General features: G+C 38.6%; 1 protein-coding gene across 1 annotated transcript in view; it reads right to left on the reverse strand.

Moving 5' to 3' along the window:
* Positions 1–6712: 6712 nt before the first annotated feature.
* The window catches only part of PRKCI (protein kinase C iota), a 36335-nt gene continuing 18602 nt past the window's right edge, over positions 6713–24445 (reverse strand). The window contains exons 4-18 of the mRNA XM_063131987.1: positions 24269–24319; positions 23406–23491; positions 22453–22593; positions 21613–21658; positions 20972–21030; positions 19911–20087; positions 17891–17988; positions 16378–16464; positions 15146–15281; positions 14067–14154; positions 13498–13623; positions 12842–12921; positions 11429–11518; positions 10821–10936; positions 6713–9469 (exon numbers count right to left, since the gene is read on the reverse strand). Of these exons, the coding sequence (XP_062988057.1) occupies positions 9382–9469; positions 10821–10936; positions 11429–11518; positions 12842–12921; positions 13498–13623; positions 14067–14154; positions 15146–15281; positions 16378–16464; positions 17891–17988; positions 19911–20087; positions 20972–21030; positions 21613–21658; positions 22453–22593; positions 23406–23491; positions 24269–24319 (1469 nt within the window). The 3' untranslated portion in view covers positions 6713–9381. The remainder of the gene's footprint in view (positions 9470–10820; positions 10937–11428; positions 11519–12841; positions 12922–13497; positions 13624–14066; positions 14155–15145; positions 15282–16377; positions 16465–17890; positions 17989–19910; positions 20088–20971; positions 21031–21612; positions 21659–22452; positions 22594–23405; positions 23492–24268; positions 24320–24445) is intronic.

Here is a 24445-nt window from a genome sequence, read left to right on the forward strand (position 1 = left end):
GCCTCCTCTGCCTGGGTGCTGTCGTGGGGTAGCGGGATCTGCTGGGACTTACTTCCCCAGAGATCTATGGCTTAGTCGTACATCGTGTAGCACCTCTCTGCCTGCCTGTACGCCTCCTGGTGCCTGGGAGATGTAATGGGCTGTGTGGGTCAACCACACAAGCCTATGGCACACTTGCTCCCAGTGCTTCAGGGACATAGCCGCCTGCTGCCTCTCCTCCTCTGTGCCAGCCTCACAGGGCCGGTTTGTGCGTGTCTTGCTTTGACACAGGGCATTAGCCCTTCCTGGTGATGAAAAGGCAGCTGCATTGCTGCTGTGCTCACCCTGTTTAGACTTCTTGAAGTTCCTTGTTAATTTTTGAAGTGTTGAATATTCTTATTTAGGTTTATCTTTAAATATTCCCCACAATTCAGGGCATGTTCGGATTTCCTTTGAAATGGCCATGAATAAGGATCTATTTAGAAGCCCAGTTACCTGTCTGCAGCTTACAAAATCCCTGAGATAGATGCATTTCTGAAAATGGGGTGGGGGATATTTTTAAAAATTCCCCAAAAATCAGGGGATGCTTGGATTTGCTTCAAAATGGGCATGAATAACGATCTATGTGGAAGCTCTCATAGTGCCCACTTACAGGTCTGTATCTGGGAAAATCCCTAAGATATTTGCATTCCTGTAAATGGGGTGGGGGAATATTTTTTAAAATTCCCCAAAAATCATGGCATGCTCGGATTTCCCTGAAAATGGGCATGGATAAGGATCTAGGTGGAAGCTGTGATGGTGCCCATTTCCAATTTTCTAACTGCAAAAATTACAGAGATAACTGCATTTCTGAAAATGGGGGGGTGATATTTAAAATATTCTCCAAAATTCAGGGGATGCTCGGAATTGCTTCAAAATGGGCATGAATGTGGATACATTTAGAAGATATCAGGGTGCCCATTTTGAGGTTTCTAACTTGAAAAATGACAAGATGTTTACAGGTTTGATTTGGGTTAGGGTTGAGAGTTAAAATTTAAAAAATCGTTAAATGCTTGGATTTCCTTCAAAATTGGCACAAATAAGGATACATTTATAAGCTCTCATGGCGGTCAGCTGCAAGTGTGTATCTGGAAAAATGACAGAGATAACTGCATTTCTGAAAATGGGGGGCAATCTTTTAAATATTCCCCAAAAATCAGGGGATGCTTGGATTTGCTTCAAAATGGGCATGAATCAGGATCGATGTAGAAGCTCTCATGGTGCCCATTTTGATGTTTTTAACTTGAAAACTAAAAAAGTTATAGGCATTTGACATGTTCAATGCAAGTCTATGGGGGGAAAAACACGGAGCTCCAATCCAGAGCCCTGGAGCAAAGCGGACCATAGGCGGATCATCACAGAGCGGAGCAGACCCAATCCGGAAGTTGCAGATCAGGATCCAGAGCGGATCAGGGGGGTCCATGCACAGCCCTAGTGGAAAGGACCTTTTGCATCCTTTCCTTGAAAAAGTTCCTCAGTTCAACCCAACATCTCTAGATAGGGCTGGGACTCCAAAATGAAACCTTAGAGAGCTGCTGACAGTAGACAATATCAAGCTAAATAGATCAATGATCTGTCTCAGTATAATTAATATTCTTACATTTGTAGCTGTCTAGAGCAAAAATTCGCAGAAGGAAACCTGTGACGGAACAGTGATAGTTTCAGGGACTTTGTCTGGAGTACTATGGTCTGTATGTGTTTTAAGATGCCCTAGGGATGCATTTAAGAAAATGCTCATTTACCAGATCTGAGGTTATTGTCCACATGCTCTATGATTAATCTGGCAACCTGTATGACATGGGCACTGAGAGCATATTATGGCCTGAAGCTTACTAAAATGTCTGCAAGAATGAGATTATAAAAGAGGGAACTCTGACCCAATCTCAAGCCACTCTACTAATTTAATAGATTTGTATACTGCCTAACTTGCAAATGCCTTCAAGGTGGTTTACTAAAATAGGGTTGGTGATAGAGGGCAGTAAGTCATAGAAATGAACAACTGTAGTGTAGGTGACAACTGCGTGGAGTTTTACTACTTTTTGTAGATTTCCTTATCATATCTGTATTTGCCCAAATACGAAAATCAGAAGAAAAATATTCCTGGACAGTTGACTATTCCTATTCATGGAATCAAATCACTGTTACATAGTGTTAGATCAAGGAATTCTTAGTGGATATTTGTTTTTCATTGCTGTCCTAGTGCTTTAATTTTCAGATAATGTAGGAATCACATATTTGTATGTAGCAGATAATGCTCACAAATGGGGATGAAAAATCTGAATTAATTTATAAAACAGTGTGATAAAATTCCGTATACATCTTAGCAGTTTGAGAAACAGGTTTGGTGTGTATGCTAACCAACTTGACAGGAAAGTTATTTTTAAGTTTTTGTACAACACTAGTCTACACCTTTCTTATAAAATGAAGTAATTTGGAATAGCAATTTTCACTTGTGCATTAAAAATGCAGATCAGTTGTCTCGCTTCTCCTTTCATGTGTGGGTGAGAGAGACATCACCTATCAGAAACTACATTAAAAGATGTGAAAGGTGAGCTATAAAGAGATCTCAAAATTGCCTTGCAGAGTTTTTACTGTGTACCACATAGAAAGCTCTTTAAATGAACTTGCTTGCTGGCAATCCATTGGGCATAATGAAGGAAGTGCCTTTAAAGTGCTTGCTATATAACTTGTACAGTTTTTGCCATCATGTACCTCCAGATTTTCCTCTACTGGCTTCCAGTCTTGAATGTCTTAAAACATTTATTTATTTATTTATTTATTTATTTATTTATTTATTACATTTTTATACCGCCTAATAGCCGAAGCTCTCTGGGCGGTTCACAAAAACTAAAACCATAATAAAACAACCAACAGGTTAAAAGCACAAATACAAAATACAATATAAAAAGCACAACCAGGATAAAACCACACAGCAAAATTGATATAAGATTAAAATACAGAGTTAAAACAGTAAGATTTAAATTTAAGTTAAAATTAAATGTTAAAATACTGAGAGAATAAAAAGGTCTTCAGCTGGCAACGAAAGGAGTACAGTGTCGGCGCCAGGCGGACCTCTCTGGGGAGCTCATTCCACAACCGGGGTGCCACAGCGGAGAAAGCCCTCCTCCTAGGATTGTAGGAGGATTGTAGGAGGATTGTACTCATCTTTGTACATGAGTACAAACATTAATCCTTAGGAGATGGAACTTCTATTCTTTATATATTGCCATCTAGTAAGAACCCACATTCTCCACCAGGCTGGCTGTAGCTATTGTTGGTTCAAGTTTATTATAACAATATTTATTGAAATAGCTCAAGCTGAAGTGATAACGGTATATAAATATATTAAGGACAGTGTGTGTATTGCTTGTAAACTAGTGACCCAATCCTTTATGCTGGTTAACACAGCCAATGTCAGAACAATATTTAGGATGGCTGACTTGCAAAATTAGATTCTTGGTGTTTGTTTGGTATCTGAGCTTCCCTCTAGGTTTGCAACATGAGACAACTTGCAGTTTTAAAATAAAACCTTTGTTTACTACTAAGAAGGGGAGGTTACTCTGTATTTAATCTATAATTAGCAGAATGGTTACCAAGAAACATCACTTGTCTGGGGTTAAGGGGAAGGCCCATAAATAGAGCAACCATACAAAACATTAAATAATTTCCATCCTTTACAATTAGCATTTTACTGGATGTGTTTGGACACATTCAGGGCTTTATTTAGGTTTTAAAACAGACTGCATCCAGTCTCTGCAAGATCCCCCCTTACATTGGATAGAATTTGAGTAACTGAAAAAATGATCACTTTTGTGCTGGAAAAACGACTGAGTTGATGAGATGGGATTTTTTAAAAATCCCATCCTGCACACCAGGACTTTTACAAAAGAAAGAATGCCTTTACATATGTGCAGAGTGCCTTAGTGGGTTTCAGAAAGGTGGCATAGAAATACATTAAATTGTCTTCCCATTGAGAAACATTTTACACATCTATGGATGTGGCAATATGTGGCATATTGGGAAGAGAGGAATGACAAATCTTGATAAAATAGTTAAGAGCAGAGACACCACACTGACAACAAACGTCCGCGTAGTTAAAACAATGGTATTCCCCGTAGTAACCTATGGCTGCGAGAGCTGGACCATAAGGAAGGCTGAGTGAAGGAAGATAGATGCTTTTGAACTGTGGTGTTGGAGGAAAATTCTGAGAGTGCCTTGGATGGCAAGAAGATCAAACCAGTCCATACTCCAGGAAATAAAGCCAGACTGCTCACTTGAGGGAATGATACTAAAGGCAAAACTGAAGTACTTTGGCCACATAATGAGAAGATAGGACACCCTGGAGAAGATGCTGATGCTAGGGAAAGTGGAAGGCAAAAGGAAGAGGGGCCGACCAAGGGCAAGATGGATGGATGATATTCTGGAGGTGACAGACTTGACCTTGGGGGAGCTAGGGGTGGCGACGGCCGACAGAAGGCTCTGGTGTAGACTGGTCCATGAAGTCACGAAGAGTCTGAAGGGACTGAACGAATAAACAACAACATGGATGTGGCAATGCAGGACCACATGGCAAGGCAGGAGCATAACACCTAGAGACTTAAGTTGAACCCAACAGCTCTTATTTAGAAATTCAGCCATGGCATATGGCACTATTTCTTGAACTTAAACGAATACAAAGCTTTAAAAATGTATGGGTTTTGCCCTGCCCCACTTGGAATCCATTCACATTTTCGAATACCAAAACGTTTCCTTTATATTGAAATAATTGGCAAACATAATTTAATTTGGGCACAATCCTGGAAAAGCAAAGGATCTCTGACCATATCCAAAGTACCTCACTGCTGAGTAATCACAACCAGGCTCCGTGTGTCTAGGATGAAGGAGAACATTTTCCAGATTTGGCTGAGGATGAGGTGTAAGTCACTGAGATATTCAGGCTGGCTTGAGATTTGGGTTTTTAGAAATTTGTTGACATAGCTCTCCAAAAAGAGCCACTAAAAAGCCAGGTAATACCAAACAAGCTGCAGAGTCAGCCACAACCAAGATGGAACGGTTAGCCTATACCAAACCCTCATGCCATTTTTCAGAATAAATTTATGCTACTAGACAAGATAGTAGCATTCCGCCCCCATCCAAAACATGAAACTTAATGTAAGCCAATGTCCTCTCCCAATGCAACCATTTAAACAATGAACGGAAACATAAAAGGACTCATTTCAGTATCTTCTAAGTGGATTCTCAGATGTGCAAGAGGGTAGGGAGTAGGATCCGAAGAGTCATTGAAGTGGGGACACAGCTTAATATACAGCTCAAATCCAAGAGAGTAGGATGTCCTGTGAGCAATGATGCAGGCTGCCTCCTCTCTTTGGACTGTAAGCAAGGACCAAGTCCCACCCACACAGCCTGCTTCAACAAGCAATGGACTCGAGTTGTCTCTCAATCACACAAAGCATCTATTATGCTTGTTCTTGTAGGGAAGAAGCAGCACTCAATACATAGCTAGAATTTTAGCAGCAAATGGTGGGCTTGGAAGAAACAGTCCCATTATGTCGCCTTATAACCAGTGGTGCAGCTAGGTAATTCTAGACTTTGGTCTTATAGGCCTCCCCTCTTCAGATGGCAAACTTTATTTCTTCATTTGCTTTAAAATATGGCAAGCCAGTCGTGTTTGGGAGCCCTTTTCCTCATTCTGCTGAGTGGGGTCCTGGACTTCCACCCCCAAAACACTGGTGCCTATAACTAAGGAAGTATTCATAAAATAAAACTAGTCAACATTAAGCCAAAGAAGAGCAGCATAAAATCATGTGGTAGAGAATCAAACAAAATTAGAGCTGAAGGATTACATTTTTAAGAGTATCAGCAATGAAAAGACCCTGGTACCACCTACTCTACTTCATGAAGCAGGGACATCCAGAGGACTTCAGAAGGAGCGATCTAGGCAAAATTTTGCTCTGAATCATATAGAAAGGATCTTTTCCCTTGCCCCACACCTCACCCTATTGGCAAAACTGATGTGCCTTTGATGTATTCTTAGTGGGTCTGAGAAATCCAAACAAGAATTCTGATCGATGTTTTATGATGCACTCCACTTTACTAATTAGCATCACTCCATCTTAAATAATACTTTTCCCTGTAGAAGAGATACCAGTTTACAGATTCCCCTGATGGATTAAGATTTTGGCGTTAATCTTCACTGAAGGCCAATTCTCTGTTAGCTGGTTAAATCTTTTACAAGCTCTCCTACAATAACAATGATAAGTAACAGAGAAATCCTAAGGTCCCTAGACAGAAGCTGGTGGGGGCGGGAGCATAGTACAGTTTGGATTTCTGGATTTGAGGTCGAAGACACTCCTCCAACCTCAGATCCAGAAATCTGAACTCCCAGACCCCTTTCCCTCCCCGGCAACATGGAGGGAACCACAAAGGCGACTTCAGAGTGAACAGAAAGGGGGCATGCTGGAGGGTGGGGAGGATAGGGGACCACTTCCGCCATAGTCCCATGCATCCCCAGACTCCTTCCCTCCCCCACCCTGACGGCTCAGCTAGATGGGCGTAAAAGCTACAGGGCAGGAGGCACAATGGAGTTCGGAGGCTTATGAGTATCAAGAGCTAATCTGATAGGATAGGATTGCTCCCTAAAGCTATTAAATTAGAAGAATAGTTGGGAAAAGAATACAAAGAAGTGCAACACAGGTTTAAAACAAAAAGCCCCACATTTTTATTTTGAAACTTAAAATAGAAAGTAAAAAAAGTGTGTAGACATACAGGAGTTGATTACACAGTATAATAACCAAGACTCAAAATGAAGGAAACACCGTACAAGGTGAGTGGAAGTACCCATAAGTCCAATTTCTATACCAAAAGAAGGGTTACTTTCCAACATCATGCTGCATTAGCTGTCCATGTCTGAATTCCCTGTTCAATATTTTAAGACAGCTTCTAAATATTTTTAAAAAAAAGTTTTAAAAATTAACAATTTAATACCATGGCACTTGTTTGAAAAAAACATGAAAAAATAAATCAAATCCTGGCATTTGCTTTTAACATATCACTCAAATCTTTGTTAAAGGTGACATCACGACATGAAATATATATTACACACATACAGGGTGGGGATGAGAGCATATTATAACATCTGTAAATTCATTGCTTTTGTGCTTGGAAGCAGAAAAATCTTGAATGTTAGAATTTCACTCTACAATTGTGCGAGTCAGAATATGTACCTCTGTTATACAGTCATTTTGTACCATGTAGCTTACAAAGTGAAGCCACTGCTAGTGGCCTAATTTCAGACACTTTAGAAAAGGACTGAAAAATAAGAGGGCAGGAACTAATCATTTATACCACACACAGACATGTCCCCCACTCCAAAATAATATACACTGTTTCCTAATTGGATCTAAAGTATAGTACAGGTAGTGTTTTTAGATGTGCCCTGTAACTAACATGAGCTTGGTCAAGTAGTATGGGCAAGTACCAAAGTGGATAAATTCTTCCTTTTCAATATATCCGTGTTTCAAAAGTAGAAAGATAATTCATACAATTGAAACAGCTGTTTTTGCCTTAATGCTCAAATGTACCACAATGTTCACAATGGCAGAGAGAAAAACTTAACACCATAGAAGGATAACTATGATGAACTTGATTCAGACTATTATTCCATTAACTCCACTCAGACTAAAGATTTCCATTAAACATTTCTACATTGTCTAGAATATTTTGAGAATCCCTTCTTTTGACGAGCATTGTAAAATCAAGTAAGGTACACAGCTAATATCTCTATTCAGCAGTTCCTTGACTTTTAAAATGCAATATTAAATTTTACTTGGTATGTCATTTTCCTCAAGTTTCCATTTTTTTTCCATAGCTTCAAAATTTCCGGAAATTTTACATCTCTAGTTGGTTTCAAATTTGAGTTAATTCTATGTGGATCCATCCAGAAAATAGTTGCAGACATCTAACAGCTGAATGTATAGGACTAAAAGAGGTTCTCAAATGTTAGTTACACTTCTCCAACCATATTAGCAGAGGGATCTACAGTGGTAGTGTAATGCATTTCAAACTTTATAGTGGCAGTATAAGAATTTTGAATCTATTGTGTAGATTTTAAGGTATCTTGTACCTTAATAGAAGCTACAAGAATACGAACAAGATGGTATGAGGTCTTATTTGTGAACATTAGCTGCCTAATTGTGCTAAATACTACCTTTTCTCTTAAAATACACAACCAATTTTAACTTAAACTGACACCATACCTCATATAAGCCCTTTCTTAAAGGACAAGCTTAGGAAGGCACTCATTTACATAGCAAGAACATGTAACCAATGACTTTAGTTAACTATGAAAAATCATTTTGGAGTCTAGTTTTCTACCTGGTTCTTAAGAGCAAAATTTTCTTTTGTGATAGAACCATAATCCTCATTGCTAAGAAAGCATGTATTGTCCTTGGCTCGGTCAAGGTTAAAGTAAATGCTGTGCCACTTTCATCAAGTCTAAGGAAATAGCAAGGCTTTAGCTATAATCCTGAAGAGTTGTATAAAAATAAGTATAAAAGAGAGGCTCAGAAGTACTACAGCACAATCCTATGCATGCTTACTCAGAAGTAAGTCCCACCAAATTCAATGAGGCTCACACCAAGCGTGTATAGGATTGCAGCCCTAAATTTGTAACAGGTAAAATGAAACCAAATGCTAAACTAAGATTTACAGACTGGGAGCAGACTGTGGCATTATGTGCAACTTCCTCCACCACTTTCTATCTGATTTAGTTTCAGCACAACATTACCATAATCAATTTGAACGTATTCCTAAACTCAGAGTGAGAACCAGGTTTAATCAGGATTCTCAGAGTGAATTTGGTAACATATATCTGTTTATTTTAAGATGGACTGGCATCAGTCAGATATCAAGCTGAACACAGATGTTGGGAGAAGAACAATATATGCATTACTATGGCTCAATCCCTAAACCCAGTTTTTAGCTCCAAGTGTGAACCAGGACTTACAGATGACTCCTTGGGTTAATTTTGCAATGCAGCAGGTGCTCTTTAACAGGACTACTTTAAAACAGAGCTGCATTACATTTCAGGTAGAAGAGCTGGTAATACCCTCTACTTCACATTATTCAAGCCTATAGGCAAACAGTCGCCTCGGTGTAAGAGTTCAACTTTGGCAAAACGTTTTAATGTTTTAGATTCTTATATTTCAATAAAAGCATCGTTTATAGCAAATTAATGTGTAGTTCATACTAGGTGGCAAATGACAAAGATATGTGTATTTTATCAGTTGCATCCCAACAGCAAACTGTTCATCCATGCAGAAAAAACATCATCAGCAACAAATGGCACAGTTCAGAAGTGGGAGATCAGACACATTCCTCAGCAGACATCAGAAGAGGATTTATATATTCAAAGCCTTCAAATTCTGACTGGTCTATCTTCTTTACAATATCACTGAAAATAAAACAGTGTAACAATTAAATGCCTATTGTCAAAAAAAAAGTTTGTATTGAGAATAAATGAAAAGATGATACTTTAAGTAATACCCCTTCCCCCGCAAATATGCTCTTGTCAGGGCTCTGGTGTACCGGAACAAAAGGGAGAGCTAGTTTGTTCTATATTGGATCTTTTCTCGCACAATACCCTGCAAATACTAGCTTCGTAATGGTGATAAATATTCTTTTAGGCCCTTCTCCTAACACAAAACTTTAATTCAAGGAATATTTGAAGCAGAAGCTATGACAAGTAAATCTGTAGTTTAGTCCAGCTCTAAGAATATCACCTTTTTTAACTGCAACATTGATCTTGTGTCACAGCCATGTTTCCTTTACAAATTAGTCTTTCATAAGTCTCAATCCAAACTTGATATAGAAAAAGTAACATCAACAGATTTATCGTTACTGCCACCCCCTAACCCCCAAATCAGAAATCATTTGTTACTGAATAAAACAGAGATGATACTGACCCTGAATTATATTTAAATATTATGCATTGCTTCGAGTACTAAAGCAGAGAGGAGTTACACATTTTTTCTATAAGTAAGCATTTGCTCTCTAAAGTTGGAAGTATATCATAGTTGCCCCCATATGACCCAGATAGCTGCTGTCATACAATACTTCGCTAGCTGGATACAAAGTTCAACCTAATATGAGGCATTTTCAAATACAGAACCATCTAAAGAGTTGCAACCCGGAACTGGCCCTAAAAATCTTAAAATAGTGTAGTTGTGCAGCCTACCAACTACCCTTCCATTCATCACAGTAGGGGAGTTGTCGTTGGTCCCATAGAATCATAAGAGCAGCCACTGTTCAATCAGATCAAGGATGCATCTAGTCCAGTATCCTGTTTCCAACAATGGCCAGTGAGATGCTTGCAGGATGCCCACAAGCAAAGCACAATGCTGATAACCCTGTTACCTCCTACCCCTAGTAATAATACTTCTGAACATGGAGCTGCCATTGAGGCATCTGCAATTACAGGGCTGTTTGCAGCATGTAATGGCAGTGGCAAATCTTGTGTTAATTAACTCACAATTTGTGGGGATGTGTGCCAGCTGTGAGCTGCTCCCATTTTCTATAAACAACCCATTGATCTGGATTTGCACAATGCACATCATGCTGATCACCACTGATCACACCAATCAGAGACTGTTTACAGAAAAAGAAAGTGACTCACATCTACATGAATCATTGGTTAAATAACCCAAGATTTGCCACCACAATGTGCGAACTAGGTCTATGAGAATTGCTAGCTTTACAGAAGAGAAATTTGTCTTATTTATTAATGTAAGAAATCATTTACTTACTCATCATCAGGAGTGAGTTGAACAGGTTCATTAGTGAACTGGGAATCAAAGTTGTCCAGACCAAATTCTCCAGATATATTTGGTTTAAATGGAGGAACTACCTGTTTTTGTTCCATCTAGGAATAAGTTCACAGAGCATTAGAGTGTAATTTTTTAAAAAAGCAATGGTGCAGAAGTCAGATAATTTCACTGAAGACATGAAGGGTAATTCACATGTCATTTGAAAAGACAAACTATTGGTTAGAGTGTTTATGCAGGCTTTGTATTCCTCACTTTAACTTATTGTTTTGTCCCAATAAACACTGATCTCTATTTCCAAACTTCCTGAAAGTATGCTAAGCAGTAAAATACTAGTGTGACAGTGCTCAAGAAATATTAAAATGACCACTGCTTTGCAGAGTCCATGTTCACCCTGAGTATTAGTAGAGCTCAACCCCATGCCAAAAATATTTTTTCAAGCTCTTATAAATGACTCCAATATAAGTGTGAATGTCTATGGGGAAAACTCAAGGTGGTCAACAATGACAGAAGCTAACGGATCCAGAAAAGGCCTCAGAAATTTACTGTACATAAAACTCTTAAAAGCAGCATTTACACTGTATACTTACCAGATCCCAATCAACGTTACGAAAAAATGGATGTCCCTGAATATCTGCAAACCCTGTTTGAGGATGGCATCCTAAACGTTCTTTTGGATCCTATGGCAGAAAAAACATTAAACAAGCTTGATTGGTGAAAGCGAAATTAATATCAATTGAGCTGAAGATTAATGTGTACTAAATGTTTCACATTATAACAATTCTTTCAACTGCTATAAGAACAGGTTGTATTTTTTTGGCTAGAGAGTCTTCCTGCTGCTGTAATGTTGAAAAATTACAATCTCTACAGACTGAGGATCTTCATACATCCCCTTATTATGTTCATTTCTGTGGTTAGCAATGAGAAAAGTGACAAGGTCCTTGTACGTAAGAGCAGTAACAACCCTTTACAGCAAGTTTATCATGAGTAATAGGGTGTCCTAATGGAGATATGTTAGTAACAAGCCTAGATGTTCTTTAGATTTACGGCACAGTCTAGTAACAAGCCTAGATGTTTTTAGGTTTATGGCACAGTCTAAGTCATTCAACTTTAATGTTAAAGCTGTAATTTACTTTCTAGAGTATTTAATTCTTTAATCTAGTTTAAACATGTGAAACCAAAATTGATCAAGTCCAATTCAGTCAGAATATGAGGAGATTCACAAGTTAATAAAACTAGATGTGATGTGTTTTGTTTTTCTTCCTTTTGTGAATAGCAGACGTGGGGGACAGATTCCAAGTGGACCATGGCAGGGCAAAGGGTTAAAAGCTCTCTCTCACGCCAGCTATTTATTTAACAAAGATCAGCCATGCAAGGCCAAAAACTCATCTAGTTTGTCATTAAGTATTTAAGTAAAGCACTAAAGTGTGTGTGTGATTTTGGTGGGGAGCCAGATGTTCCCCTTGCACTGACCCCTCAACAGGCTGGAATACATCAGGGGGCAGGGCCACGGTTTCCCTGAAGTTCTCAGCCAGGGAAAACTTTGTGAAGTGAAGCCACCCCTGACAGAAGCTCCTCTACCCACATTTAAATTTGGGGGTGGCTTCTCCATTGAGGAGGACACGAAGCAATTAGTGCACTGCTTGTCTTCCCAAATGGGATAGTGAGTGGCATGCTGGGGGGAATCACAGGATCCCCACTATGTTCTCCCATCACTGATCAGAAATAATACTAAGGATTCCTCACCCTCCTAGCAGCCTGGTAGTGGAGACTTGGGAAGGGGAACACCTGTGGGCTGGATTAGGCCTGTGGGCTGGAGGTTCCCCATCCCTCATCTAAAGTAACGATCCAATGAACACTGACTTGGGAGCAGATCCTACTGAAATCGGTCTAATATACTTTCCAGTAAACATGCATAGACTGAAATGCAATGAGTTTCAGTCCAAATATTGTTAGATGTAAAATTAGCAAAAGTTCAATCCAAATATGGTATTAGCTCTTACCTTGTTAAGAAAGCTTTTTAGAACACTTGCTGCCTTCACAGAAAGGGACCGTGGGATACGGATTTGCTTCTCCAGAATAACTAGAATAATTAAGGTCATCCAAATTTCAGGAATTTTGTTTTAGAAATCTAAAAACTGGTTGGGGGACTGGGGTACAATGGTAAAAATTACTCAAACCTGTCTAAAAGGAGGCTTCCTTTTGATGCCACATAGTATTCTTTTATTAATTTCATAGAAACCTCCTTTAATCTCGTATGAAATATGCTCTCTTTTGAACTGCATAAGTGATGTTACTGGCATCTCCTTTAATGCTTTAGATATATTGGGTTATTGCAAAGTCCTGCATTTTTTTTTATTGTTATAGGATGTTGATTGTATATTTCTCATTTACTGTTTCTTAATCTAGAGTTTTGTGTATGAATAATTTTTTTTCATACACATGGTAAAATGACACATGGTAACTTTCAGGTACCTAAAGGCAATGTTATGTCAGCCCAATGCAGAGTTATCTTGAGACTAGTTTTGTACTGTATGTGTTCAGGAGGTAAGTTTTGCTTCAGCTTAGGTTTCACCATTTAATTGCTAGCCTGTACTTCTTAATTGAATGCACAGTCCATCAGACATGGGATGGGCTAAGGTGATCTGGAATTACTCACCTTGGAAAAGATAGTCTTCTGTGTTTTGATCAGGATTATCAGAACTTCCAACAATATCAAATGGTGATCTTCCTGCCATCATTTCAAACATCAGTACACCTAAAGCCCACCAGTCCACACTAAATCCTATGGTTTAAAATAAGACAGTACAACACTTTAAAAGGTTTTGTATAATTAGCATGTATATTTGAAAAAGTCTTTTAAGATATGGTGTATTGTAATAGATATAGCAAGAAGATGAACTGCACTTAGGCCAGTCATATAATCAAGGATTTATATTTATATGGATAAGACTTTTCAAAACGCATCTTCATGATCACTATGACCCAGTTCACATGTAACACCAATTCATAGGTTAATAATTAATCCACGGTTAGTTGGGAGCAAGCAAGCATGCTGTCTTGTGACTACTCTGCTTATAAAACAAACCAGGAATTAAAAAAATAGGTTTTCCACAATGAACACTTTTTACTGATAACAGAAATGACAAGAAAAAACACACACACAGAGTTGAATTTTAAATTGTTTTCTGTATTAACTGTTTGTTTCATAACAGAAGTAAAATTTACCATAATCTTCTCCACGCAAGATCTCAGGAGCAATGTAGTTGGGAGTGCCACAGAAAGTGCTGGTTGTGTCTCCAGGCCTTAATCCTTCCTTTTAAAATGGAAAAAAAGCGGGGGAGGGGGGAGGAGAAGTATTTTACACAGTTCAAAGATTTCTTTTGTGTAACATAATAGCTAAACAGGTGACAGATTTAGCAAATGAAATTGTTGGGTTTTTTGTTTTTTTTACACATATGCAAGTGTGTGTGTGTGTGTGTGTAGGGATATAATTCACATTGCATTTCGTGATAATTGTTTGCACTTTATTTCCTGGTTGTCCTTGGTGACATGAGTGGTACTGGCCCACTTTTTGGTCACTGTCTCGGACCTTAGGTCTTTTAAAAATGCTATTAATTGGCACAATGTCTAAATGCAAATCAAAGGAAAATACTCTGGCATACGCCATATTAAATATACTTTCAGCGCTTGGTTGATGTCTATTTCCTTTATTGTTGTATTTTAATTATGTCTTTATAGATCTGCTTTTATATTATGTTTTAACCAAGATTTTGTTTTTAACTTGCATTTTGATTATTGTTAGCAGCCTTCAGCACCATTTTTGGCAGAAAGGAGAGAACGGATAAATAAATAATAAAGCCGCCTCCCAAGGCACAGATCACTAAGAACAAGGAAAAAATAAATCTCTCGTAGGGCTAGAGTAAGAGCAAACAAGAACTCTTCCTAGAAAAAAACAGTCAGGGCGGCTAGCTAAAGCCAGTGGAAAAAACATTTCAATGATTTATGAACACTTCGAGAAAAACTATTTAGTAAGCATTTAGCTTTGTGATATGCACCAGAAGAAGCATGGACAGTCTTCTCCAATTTCCCCAACCCCGGAATATAAATGTACTGCTGCTTGTGAACAGCTTGAGAAAACCACAGATTCTGATCAAGACACTTGTAGTCTACTGACAATCCTCCTCTTTACTTTTCAGTTGCAAGATAATTTGCTTCCATCACTGTATATATTTAAAAAAGTTAACTTGATCAAAATATAACAAACATCCAGACTTTTGAGATGTTTGGAGATTTTTGCTTCTCACCTTGCACATGCCATAGTCTGTCAGTTTGATATGGCCCTCAGAATCCAGCAACACATTGTCCAGTTTCAAGTCCCTATAAATTATTCCTCGTTCATGAAGATAGTTTAATGCTAAACTGATTTCTGCAGAGTAAAACCTAAAATGAAATTTTAAAAATGTCTTATTTATAGACCTCCAGAAATATGGTTGAATCTAACAACAGTAGTATATATCAAACGTTATATAACCATGCTCCCCTTCAAAGCTTGCAACACACCTCAAGCTTCCCATCCAAACCTAGAAGTCAGGACCAATTTCTACCTTTGCCATGTTACTTCTCAAAATTGCCCTTTTTGTATTCTCTTTGCTATTTAGCAGTACAAGCCGTGACACATATTAACAAATCCACTGGAATAAAGAGACAAAATCTCAAAATGTTGAAAAAATATGTACTTGATTCCAAGGAGAACCTATGCATTTGATATACACTCGCAGGATTCAACTTGGAGACTATTATTTTCAGAGATGTCTGCAGGCATTTTAAGAATCACAGACCCCCGAAGACCTATATAGACCCACACTAGAGGCATTCAAGAGGCAGCTGGACAAGCATCTGTCAGGGATGCTTTAGGGTGGATTCCTGCATTGAGCAGGGGGTTGGACTAGATGGCCTTGTAGGCCCCTTCAAACTCTGCTATTCTATGATTCTATGATTTGTCAGGGGTGAAATGTATAGGGCTGCTCCTCAGAATCAAACTACCTATTTTTAAGCATCCTGAGACTTCATCTCTTTATTCCATTGGGCATTTTGAATGCTCTCCCATTTTACTTGATCCCATCCTCCCCACATATCAACTGCAGTAAAGACGGTTTTTGAGTGGCAAAAATAAGCTAAACAGTTAATATTAATAGTGTTTGGGTTAGCATCCAATTAATGTGCCAGGGGAGATCAGACTGTGGCTTCTGTGAAATACAAGGGCAACTCCTAGGATGTCTGAGAAAAATCAATCTAGAAAATAAACATTTATGTAAGCAAGGAACAGTGACATCTCTCCCTTCTCTCAGCTATGCTGGAACAGACTAAGCAGAGGAATAGGGACACTAGTAGCAACTCTGCTGTTATGCTCAAGTCCAGGACAAGAAAATTGTAAATTAAAACAGGATCTGTTTTAATCATCTTTGGAACAGATGATTTAACTGAGAAAAAGATGTTCCATGAAATTATATTAATGCCACACTAGAGAAATATATACCTGGCGTGCTCTTCTGGCAATTTCCTTTGGCGCTGCATATGAAACATGAGATCCCCTCCATTTACATATTCTATAACAAAAAATAATCTGAAACACAAAATTAAATTATATAAACAGGTTTATTTATTTAATTACATTTATTTCCTGTCTTTTTTCTCCAAGGAACCCAAGGCGGCATACATAATCCTCTTCCTTCTCTCCATTTTATTCTCACAACAACCACCCTGCGAGGTAGGTTGGGCTGAGAGTCTGTGACTAGCCCAAAGTCACCCAGCGGGCTTCCATGGCTGAGTGGGGACTAGAATCCAGATCTCCTGACTCCCAGTCCAACACTTTAGCCCCTACACCGGCTCTAGTTAATTCTCATGTCCTCTTTATTATCACGGTCTACCTTGTTGTCTTCTGTATAATCGGAAAAGTCATCGGTTTCCAGAGTATTTCTTTCTCTCCCCCACCGTCAGTTGATTCAACCCAAAGAATGATTAAGTGTGTCTATTCATTCTCTTCCAACTCACCCTGCCACTTTGTGGGCTTTTTCAGTGTTTACTACTTTCCTTCTTATTCATTTATTAGTAACTGGGGTGTGGAGAGAGAAGAAGCGACACAACCACCACCCTAAAAATCTTAGAAATCATGTTTTGATCATTCTTGAACTAATTCTTCGAGGACATCCTACCCTTCCCCAAAAAAGGATTGCCTGAGCATACTGTGCCACCACAGGTAAGGTAAGCAGGTATATTGACGTTTATGGCTCAAGAGGAGCTACATGACCACTAGAAAATTGTCCAAAATGAGTTTATCGTCTACTTTTCTACCAGTTCTCCCACCCTCTGCTACTAGGTTCTTTAGTCTCAAAATCAAGCCCTATATATGCAACTTTGCTTTCATAAGAACATAAGAAGGGCTATGCTGGATCAGACCGAGGGTCCATCTGGTCCAGCACTGTGTTCACACAGTGGCCAACCAGCTGTCTACCAGGGCCCATAAAGCAGGACATGGTGCAACAGCACCCTCCCACCCATGTTCCCCAGCAACTGGTGTTCACAGGATTCTGCTTCGAAGACACTTGATCCACTAAAGCATTATATTCCCATCACCACCCCTTAAGTATTTTTCCATGCTTAAACTATTTATTATAGTAATCCATTTTACTTCTAGGGTGCCAAACATTACTATGAATAACTTCTACCTTTATTAACTGTGATTGTCCTAACCCTCTTTAGGAAATCTGCATTTCTGTATGTTGCTTTAAATTATACAATCCCTTAATTCTTTGGATAGTTTTCTTGTTCAACAGATTTTCTCTTCTGAAAATTGTTTTTGCAATTAAGCAAAGATTCCCTCCTGACCATCTTCCCTGATGCAGGAAGGAACCTGTCATTCAAGTCTTTCTGATGAAGCTGCATAAAATGCTGCTGTGATAGTTTGCTAATTACATCTTACTATTGGATTTTTTAATGGTATGTTATGAAAGGATAAAGAGAAATATGCAGCAATCTTACTGCACAATTACCTGCTTTCTGTCTGGAAACAAGAGTGCAGACCAACAAGGAAAGGGTGATTTGAAGCCTGCTCAAAGACATGTTTTTCTGTCTGAACCCAATCAATATCCTATTAGAGAATATATATATATATACACACAGTCAGAATACATTTCACAATACTTTTGGTGAATATCAATTAATGTGCAAGATTGTTGTAAACCGCCCAGAGAGCTTCGGCTGTGGGCGGTATATAAATGTAATTAAATAAATAAATAAATAAATAAATAAATAAGATGAAAGACTCTACAGTAACTTATTAAGAAGGCCAAAATTAAAGTTGAGTATCAAACAGAAGATAAGCAGCAATATGATTTCTATACCTGGTTCTTGCAAGCAGACAGGATGTACTTGAAGGTTCATGCTATGTTTACAATATTACAAGCCAATACAATTTCAAAACAAGATTAAACTCCCCATAGTTTTTAAGTTGCCTATAATGGCAACATCCTTTTTATGTATTTACATAACTAACTCTACTGGGGTGTTCAGACAATCGCAGCAGGGGAGGAAGCCATTATGGCTGCTCCCCATGCATGCTGTGCATGTGACCACCATTTGTATTTCCCCCCATGCTGCAGCACAGGCTGGTGTGTCATCCAAACCCAGTACATGGCAGGGAGAGAGGACTTCATATCCACCCTTCAACTTCTACTGCATGTTGTGGGTTGTAGGGTTGGGTATGATGCCCCGCCTATGCACTGCATTCGGATGACAGGCCAACCTGCACTACAATACAGAAGATAATATGAATGGCATGCAGTAGGGTGGGGGGAGCAGCCATGGTGGCTTCGTTCCCCGCTGAAATCATCCAAATCCAGTCATTGTCTTAAAGCACACATAGCGGGTTGCTTCACACAGTCAGAGTGAAAATATGCCACATGGCTTATCTTCCCTCGCCACACGTGCTAGTTGAGAGCTGCCTAATTAGCATAATTCCCTTGCTGGGCATGGGTTATCATGACATTTAAACCCGATGAGGGTAGATGGCTGGAGTGGTTTACTGAGACACTGACGGCTGGTGCTCATTTGGGCTAGTGGGGTGGAGGACAGGGCTGATATTCTAGTGAGATTATCGAAGGAAGACAAGAGAAAATCATGCACGGTAATCACCAACTGTATGCTGTGTAAGAGCAAATGTACCTGGCTGAAAGTGTATTTCTCTGCAACAAGTGGGTGAGGAGAGGCAGAGGATCATCACCCTGTACATTCCAAATATAGAGCCGCCTCTGGTTTCAGTTTGTCAACCACCCTAGCCACCCCTCACCAGATTCAGATATGACAAACTGCGCCCAGTGAGGGTAATTATGCTTAATTAATTAGACCGCTTGCAACCAGCATATGCGGGGAGGCAAAATAAGCCAACATGGCTTATTTTCCCTCTGAGATCGTGCGAAACCGGTCAGTTCGTTGAGGTCTGCCAATATAGTTATGCTTTAAAATACAAGGCCAGTCTGAGAAATAGCTTAAGAGTGCCAACACATCAAAGTAAAGAGAAACTACTTATGAGTACCCAAGATATTTGTTGTTAAAGATAAAGAAGGAGGGCTCTTCCAAGGAGAGTTCAGTTAATCACCCAAAATCTCCGGGCCTTTTAAATTGCTTTTCAATTTTAACTGATTGAAAAGTTGGATAACTGATAAGAATTAATCTCAGAACTGCAGAACTAAGGGCGCAATCCTATGCAAGGCTGGGGAACCTTGAGAATTGTAGAACATTCTTCTACAATAGCTGATCACAAGTAACAAGGAAGGGTTACTTGTCATCAAATACACCTTCTAAAGTTCCTAAACTGCATGGAGACCATGGTGAGATAAAAACAAAAGTTATAAAGATCTGTTTTATACACTTTTCTGGTTTATGTTTAATATATTTTATAAGGCTGGATCCCAGTCACTGGGCAGGACAGGCGGAAAAAATAGAACTACCATTAATATAATGCAGTATATGTAGAATTTAAAGAATTCTTCTATTAACAGAAATATTGCTCACCTCATCATCATTGACTAGTTCTTTTTTCACAACTTTCATTGCATAAATGCGCTCTGTCTTCTTTAAACGAACCAGAAGTACTTTTGCATAACTTCCTCTCCCTATAACTCGAAGTAGATCAAAATCTTGGAGACCCAGACTGGAAGATACTTTGCCACTTTCTCTAATACTTGTTGCCTATAAGTAGACCGGCACATTTCAGTAACATTTCCCTGGGTAGTATTAAAAGCCTTAGACCTTTCAGACTACCACCAGTTCTATTAACAACAGACAACGATGGAGCAGTAATGTGCTATGTTAAAGTTACAGGTAACTGTGGTGTTACACCCCACAAGTCAGTTCCCTAATGAAAGTTGTCTAGGATTTGTAAGTCTATTGTGTTTAGAATGTTGACCTGAGTGGGTGGAGATTGAATATCTTAGGAGGGGGGAGGAGGATATATAAGGGAATGACTGAGATGATAGTGTGGTGTGTTTTTAAAGTACTTTGGTTCAAGGGAGAATTAGAGGATCAGGGTAAAGAGGGTTGTCTTTTGAGTGTAGTGTGCAGATAGTCAGTTGGTGTATATTCAACAATCCTGATAATAAAGTTCAAGAGTGAAGGTGTGAGAGAAAGGAAAGCGTGTATGAGAAGAGAGAAAGGATTGGATGAGAGGTTTTAACAAGAGTCTGAAAAGTTTAATTATGAAACAAAGTTTGTGAACATTGAAATAAATTTTTATTCAGTTTGTTTTACTACCACAAAAATCCCACGTGTTTCCTTGGCATTTATCATCTGCAGTTATATACATATAACACCCGTTCTGACATTAATTCACCATCAGCACATATAATTCACAGTGCATTATTTTATTCCTGTTTAACCCCTTTCTCCACATAGTTTGTAGAAAGGTGGTGTTTGTCCCTCACCTCAGGCTCATAAAGTGGTGGCACTTAGCTTGGGCAGGGAGTGTCCGCAGACAGGCCTGTTGTAAAAAGCCTGTGTCGTGGCAGTAACTTTCTCAGAAGTTGAAATGCACTAATAACCTGGCACAAACCCCAAATGGAAAAGAATCAGAATACCTCCTTTTCTTCACCAACATGGTCCAGACTTTCATGACTTGAAGGATGATATGGAATCACTAGAAGTAAAAAAGAAAAGAAAAAGGTAAAGACATCAAATCTACAGGTAAATCCAACTGTTTCTGCAAGTTCTTAGTAATTCTCCTTTGCTTTCATGCTTTCTGTCTGTGAAATGGCTGGATCTGCTAGGACTTCCTATAAAAGCATTAATTTTACTGGATTATCTGTGACATTATTGCATACTATAAAGTCACCTTTGAGCATCCACAGGGAACAGTAAGGTAAGTTATATCACATTAAATGGGAAAGCACAGCTGTGCCTATTCTTTGCAATTCTTTCCGATGTTACGTGTTTACATTTAATGCAACACACTTTTTAGAATACACTGATAAATAATTGACTTAATTGTAGCTCCTTTCTTACACTGAGTGACAAAATATGGGTTAGAATAGGGATGGCCCACCAAATGTTGTTGGACTGAAACTCTCATTATCCCTAACCTTTGGTGCTGCCTAGGGCTGATGGGATTTGCAGTTCACCAACATTAAGAAGGCTGCACTTCCCCCACCTCAGATTTAAAAAGTGAAATACTTATACAGTCTGGGCCTTACAATGTAAATATAGAAATTATTGTTCTTACCTGGTTCTATGTTATCATGATGCACTGATGAATGATCCATAGGCTCCTATGGATCAAAAGACAAGATCACAACTTATCAGTTTTCTACAAGGAACTATTTCACTTTGCAGACCAGGGAGGGGCAGTCTAAGATCAAAACCTATGCACTTTGACTTGGGGGTAAATCCTACTGAACTCAGTAGGATTTTCTTTCAAGTAAACATGCTCTGGATCAGGCTGCACTACACTTTGATCAGTAATAAAAGTTTGTTGTAAAATCCAAGGGCCCCACATCTTTCATGTTCCATTCAACCACTACAGATGAACTTTATTTGGCTAGCAAAATCATGAAAAATACATCAATACTGGTATTTTTCAGCTATACAAATATGTATAAAAACAATTAACAGAACAGTTAAAAGGAATACAGCATGAGATCAAACCCTGAATTAAATGAGTGAAAGCTGAGTCTCCTTTGGTTTTAATTATATGTGTTTACACATAAGAACATAAGAAGAGCCATGCTGGAGCAGACCAAGGGCCCATCTAGTCCAGCACTCAGTTCACACAGTGGCCAACCACCTGCCGACCAGGGACCCAGAAAAAGGACACGGTGCAACAGCACCCTCCTACACATGTCCCCCAACAACTGGTGTACATAGGCCTACTGCCTCTGATACTGGAGATTGGATTTAGCCATCAGGACTAGTAGCCATTGATAGTCTTCTCCTCTAAGAATTTATCCAATCCCCCTTTAAAGCCATCCAATTGGTGGCCATCACCACATCTTGTGGTAGTAACATACATACATAAGCATGCACACACGCATGCTTGAGAGTTATAGCTCTTAGTATCACTTACTGGTGGTAGTGCATGTCGGCCACACTCTATGCTGACAAGTTTGTGACATTTTTTGTGAACTAGGAGTTTACAATTGATGCATTTATAGCCCTGCCGCCCCAGTCCCCATATCCGGTCAGTACAGATGGCACAATGAGCTCTCTGAAAAACAGATAAACAAATTACCAAGAACAATCAGTATCTAGAACTTAGTTCTCAAATTAAGTAGTAGTTCCACATATCCATTTTTTCTACTTTACTCATAAAGTACAGCATAGGAAAAAAGTCTAAAAGCAATGTTTTAATATCCTACTTGTTCTACAGCTCATAACCATAATTTCCTGATGTCAACGAAACAGGAATCAGGAAACAGGTTAATTGGAAGCTTCTTGGTACAATTACTTATGCTGAGATGGGAGGAGTGAGGGGGAAGAATGTGCAGGCAAAAGTGTTGTTAATATCTCAGTTTATTAAGCCAAGATATGATAATCCAAAAACAGTCATTATATGTAAAGTGTTTCAAACACTCTAAAGCACTATTTAAATGTTTATTGTTGTCAGGAACCTTCATTTTCCATGATCTCTGGATTCATCCGCAGGATACATAGTTGTCACAAATGTGCCCAACACACTGGAGAAGTTGAGCTTTATATCTAATACTGGCTCTGCATTTTTTTCATGCCTTTAAAGATCTAACACAAATATTAAATAAATTTAGTTGAAAATCATAGAAATCACAGAAATAAGTAGTCCTACAATTAAAATTTGGTTTTTTTATATCAAGAAGTAAATAAACTGATTGACTTAAAAGCTGATAAAGTAAAAGTGCTCTTTAAAGCCTATTTCTCGATATCAGTACTTAAATAAAAGGAACCAGTTATTTGATACCACAGAAGGACAAAGTTCATTTTTAAAAGGTGAAGCCATAGATGTTAGACAAAAGAGCAGTCTGGGTGAAAACTATTAAAACTTACTCTGTTAAACCGCTTGGCTTGGAAAGTATGACCATTTGCACAATAGAGCTTTCGCCATCGCCGTGCACCTCGACGGTAAATAGATTCTAAGGGGGAAAAAAATTAAACCACTATCTATCATATAAATAGACAAGGCCACATACCTTGTCCCTAAATTTTAGAATTACACAGATCAGGCATATTTGAATAGATTCGCCTTAGTAAGGACTGCCAAAGGGTGAGATACAAATTCAGTGCATACAAATTCAAGTTTAACTTTTTTCACTGAGGTGAAGTCCTTCAATTTTCATTGTGAAATTGGGATAGGAAAAATAATATAGATGTTCAAAGTGATTTGATTGTTTAGAATACTGAAGGAACACCTTTCTCCATATAATCCTGCCTGGACTTTGAAGTCAGCTGGGCAGGCCCTTCTGAGGACAGCATCATAGGCAGAGCTTAAAAAGAAATTTATCAGATGCCGTTTCTGGCAGTAGCATCCCAGTTGTGGAATTCTTTTCTCTTCAAGCTCTTGTTGACTCCTTTGTTATATACCTTTCGGTGTCAACTGAAGACTTCTTTTTCAGCAGATCTTTTGGTAATGGATGTTTGACATTAATAAATTATATGTTTCTGTTTTATATTTTTCTTTTCTTAAATTGTCTTTGCTGTTAGTTGACTGCTGTGACCCACAATAAAATGATATGTGATAAGGACAGGAATAAAATTTGTATAAAGAGCATGGCCTAAAAAGAAATTAGCCTTTTTCTTAGTTTCAGTTTCCAAATGTATTGTGATACTGGAAACCCCAAACACAAAATACTCACAAAGGAATTAGATTGAATAATATGATGACACTTCATATTACAAGTTACTGCACTTACTATCTTCCCCTGGACAGGGCATTCCAGGCCTCTCTGGAACACAAGGAAAAACTGAAAGGAAATCAGTAAAATTGGGTTAGCTATTATTTCAAACATGTGAGAAGGTATTATATTACTGTATTTGTTTTCAGTATGTATATTGCCCTGAGAGTTTTGGTTCTAGGGCAACTCATAAAT

This window comes from Elgaria multicarinata, chromosome 8 (genome assembly GCF_023053635.1).
Source record: "Elgaria multicarinata webbii isolate HBS135686 ecotype San Diego chromosome 8, rElgMul1.1.pri, whole genome shotgun sequence".
Taxonomy (NCBI): domain Eukaryota; kingdom Metazoa; phylum Chordata; class Lepidosauria; order Squamata; family Anguidae; genus Elgaria; species Elgaria multicarinata.